Source organism: Notothenia coriiceps, unplaced genomic scaffold (assembly GCF_000735185.1).
Source record: "Notothenia coriiceps isolate Sejong01 unplaced genomic scaffold, NC01 NC01_scaffold00022118, whole genome shotgun sequence".
NCBI lineage: Eukaryota > Metazoa > Chordata > Actinopteri > Perciformes > Nototheniidae > Notothenia > Notothenia coriiceps.
In genome coordinates this window covers 17,665-21,048 of record NW_011354819.1, presented here as the reverse complement: position 1 = coordinate 21,048, position 3,384 = coordinate 17,665, and the positions used below count along the sequence as shown (strand labels likewise).

At 50.4% G+C, this 3,384-nt stretch overlaps 1 protein-coding gene across 2 annotated transcripts in view; it reads left to right on the top strand.

Moving 5' to 3' along the window:
- atosa (atos homolog A) overlaps positions 1–3,384 on the top strand; it is a 38,400-nt gene that overhangs the window by 27,390 nt on the left and 7,626 nt on the right. Inside the window, exons 4-6 of one of the 2 annotated variants that reach the window (XM_010780662.1) lie at positions 220–345; positions 1,070–2,858; positions 2,978–3,100. In XM_010780662.1, the coding sequence (XP_010778964.1) occupies positions 220–345; positions 1,070–2,858; positions 2,978–3,100 (2,038 nt within the window). Of the gene's footprint in view, positions 1–219; positions 346–1,069; positions 2,859–2,974; positions 3,101–3,384 lie in introns of both variants that reach the window. The other variant, XM_010780661.1, reaches the window with a different exon arrangement.

Here is a 3,384-nt window from a genome sequence, read left to right as displayed (position 1 = left end):
ACTGAACTATTCATAAAGGTATACGTATGGCCTGCACATAGCCATTTATATCATTTAAGTGCACCTCAACACATCTGGAAACATGTACACAAACACAGAACAAACACACATATACAGACATACATACATACATACACACTCACTCACTCACTCACTCACTCACTCACTTGAAGTGTTTTCTGGCACATTTCCACCTCTTTCTATCTGTGTTTTTAATAGAAGCGGCGATCGTTCCATTGAGGAGAAGACCCTGCTGTTGGCTGTTCGCTCCTACGTCTTCTTCTCCCAGCTCAGCGCCTGGCTCAGCGCCTCCCATGGCATCGTCCCGAGAAACATCCTGTACAGGTCAGACAAAACCCCCGCTGAAGACTTTCACTCTGGTGGGCCTTAAGCTTTTAACTGAGGTTAGATGATCAAAGCTACAGGAGCACTAAGTTGTTATTTTCAAAATGTTATCAGAATCAGAATTCCTTTATGCAAGGTTCAAGGTTTCTTTATTTGTCATACGAACATAGCTACAGTGTAGTTATGACGATGAACATCTTAGGTCACAGGCTCATCCAACAGTGCAACACAACAACACAGATAAACAGAAAAATATAGTGCAAGTAAATATTAATACAAAAAGTGAAATAGTGCAATAAGAGTCTTTATGCAAGTTATTGGAATATGTTATATTAGATAAATAGATAAATAATTTCTGAGTAGCAGCCAGATGAATATTATGGATGTTGCTTCAACAGTTCAGGTGTTTAACAGTCTAGTCCTGCAGTGGGGAAATGTACAGTGTTACAGCAAAAGTGACATAACAGGTAATAAAGAGTATGCCAACATGTTAACTATAGCAAAAAGCACACATTAGTAAATTACAAATAAGTACTCATCCATGGCTAAACATGTGTCGCAGCATTTCAATCTAAAGCATATCGGTGCAAACCTGGTATGCTGTTTTGGAAATTGAATCAGAGGAAGTAAAACGCTATACCAGCTATAGGCTCTTGCAATCCGTCCATCTTTTAGGACGTAAGAATGTTTATTTAATGTCCCTCTCCCTGTCTCTTTCCAACAGGATCAGTGCTGCTGATGAGGAGCTGGTGTGGAAGTTTTCCCAGCCGCCGTCAGAACACATTTTCCCCGTCCCCAATGTATCCCAAAGTGTTGCACTGCAGGTTCGTGTGCAGTCGCTCCCCCGCCAGCCCACCTACCCCACCCTGGCCTGCAGCATCCACACCGGCCTGCCTCCGCTCTACAGCAAGACCCCCAGCCTCAACCCCAACTTCAACAGCCATGGTGGAACGCCCACCCACAGAAATAGCCAGCAGGACCCCGGCAAAGAAAACCTCCTTCCCAACGCTAACATGTACAGCAAGAGCTCTAACTCCATGTCCGGCCTTCTCCTCAATGGATTAGCCATTCCTAATCTCCCCATCAACAGCATCCCCATCAACAGCCTCCCCCACACGGCTGCCCCCCCTCCTTACAGCAAGAAGGAGCCCGGTGAGGACCACATGTATCAGAATGGAGAGCTCCCGCAGGTCAACATCCCCCAGCGTCAGGGCTCCCCGCTATTCCACAGGTCCACTCACTCCCCCACGCCGCCCCGCTCTCACTCCCCCTCTCCACTTCCCACTAGTAAAGCAGGGAAGTGGCTGTACGCGGCGCTCAACGGTTCATCCGACCCGAAAGAAGTAGGGGACTTCGGGTCGGTCCCCAACAGCAGTGTTAGGACAAAGAAGCCCATGCCTGAGCCTCTGAGAGCTTTTAAGAACTTCTCATTGGCCGAGCCCCCCCGAAGCTCCTCGCCCAGGCCCTCAAACGAGACAAACCCCTTAATTGGCTCCCTGCTGCAGGAGAGACAGGAAGTTATCGCCCGCATCGCACAGAGGCTCAATTTCTGCGACCCCACAGCACCGCCACTCCCCCCCGGCCTTTTCGCCTCCGACAACCCTCCCAAAGCCATGTGGGGCAGTAACCACGACGACTTAACTGCCAGTAAGACCAAAGAGCCTGAGGTACCCCCCTCCGAGTTTGTGGGACGTGTGTGGCCCAGTCCCTTCAACACACCCACCACTGACCCTGCTTCCTTCAGCAAACGAGAGAGCTCCTCCCCTAAACCTGCAGCATGCAGGAAGCTGAGAATGGCCGAGACAAGAGAGGGGGGGGAGGAGAGGAAGGGAGAGAGGGAGAAAGAGAAAGAGAGCTCTCTGATCGCCCAGGCAGTACAAGACATAACGAGACTCATCCAGGAGAGGCTGTCCGTCCCCTCGCTGTCCCCGAGGCACGGCGGCAGCCACCTGCACCACACACACACAACAACAGTCACACACACGGTCCGCACATACTCACACCCCCCACACACTGCCACCAACGGCTCCACTAACGGACACACACCCAGCCATGAACCTCACACAGGCAGCAGTCGCACACACGCGCCCTTTTGCACAGACACGCCCGAGGATCCGGGGACCGAACGCCATTCTCCCCGGGCCCAAAATGGTGCTCACCTTACACTTGAAGAACCTTTATTCAAAGACCGCTCCTACGCTCAGGCTGGTCGATGTTTACGAACTCCCCCACGCGAAAAGCTCAGAGCAAGGACACCCAGCAGCCATGAAACCCTCTCTGCCTCCCCCGTCCTTGAGAGCAGGAATGCCCAGATCTTTAGTGGAACTTGCAATGATGCGAGCCCCGCCATCAACTGTAACATGAGCCACAACCACAGCAAGCCTCAGCTCCAGTCGCAGGTGCAGGTCTGTGCTCAGGCCCAGGCCTCGTTCCCCGACGAGAACCAGGCACCATCACAGTCCGGATGCTCCAACACCTCCAGTCCAGACATGACTCCCCCTTCTACTGTCCTGGTGAGGGACTCCTCATTCTCTTCCATATACTTTTGAATGATGGCGTTGATGAACGTCATATATTTAAGCAAATCACTTGCACTGTGTTAATCTCTGTCTCCATCTCTGTGCTCCAGCAGTCTCAAAGCCCCTCCCCGCTGCGCCCCTGCAACACGTGGAAGAAACACAACCGCCACTCGTTAGACGCCACAGCGACCAAGGCCTTCCACCCCTGCACAGGCCTGCCTCTGCTCTCCAGCCCTGTAAGTAACACACGTCTTCACACGGAGACTCACCATAGTCTTTTTCTGCTTCATTTATTTGGCCTATTTAGCTTCCCTGATTTAGCTTCCGTTAAATGTCTTCTTTTAAATAGAGGTAGAGAAGTAGTAGTATAGTATTCGTTTATTCGTCCCCGAGGGGAAAATGGGTTGCAGCAAATCACAAAGGCATTTAAAAAGATAATACATACGTCACTGATAACAACATAGACACAGACATAAAAAACAACAGATATCGGCAGACATAACAATCTAATTTGCAAAAA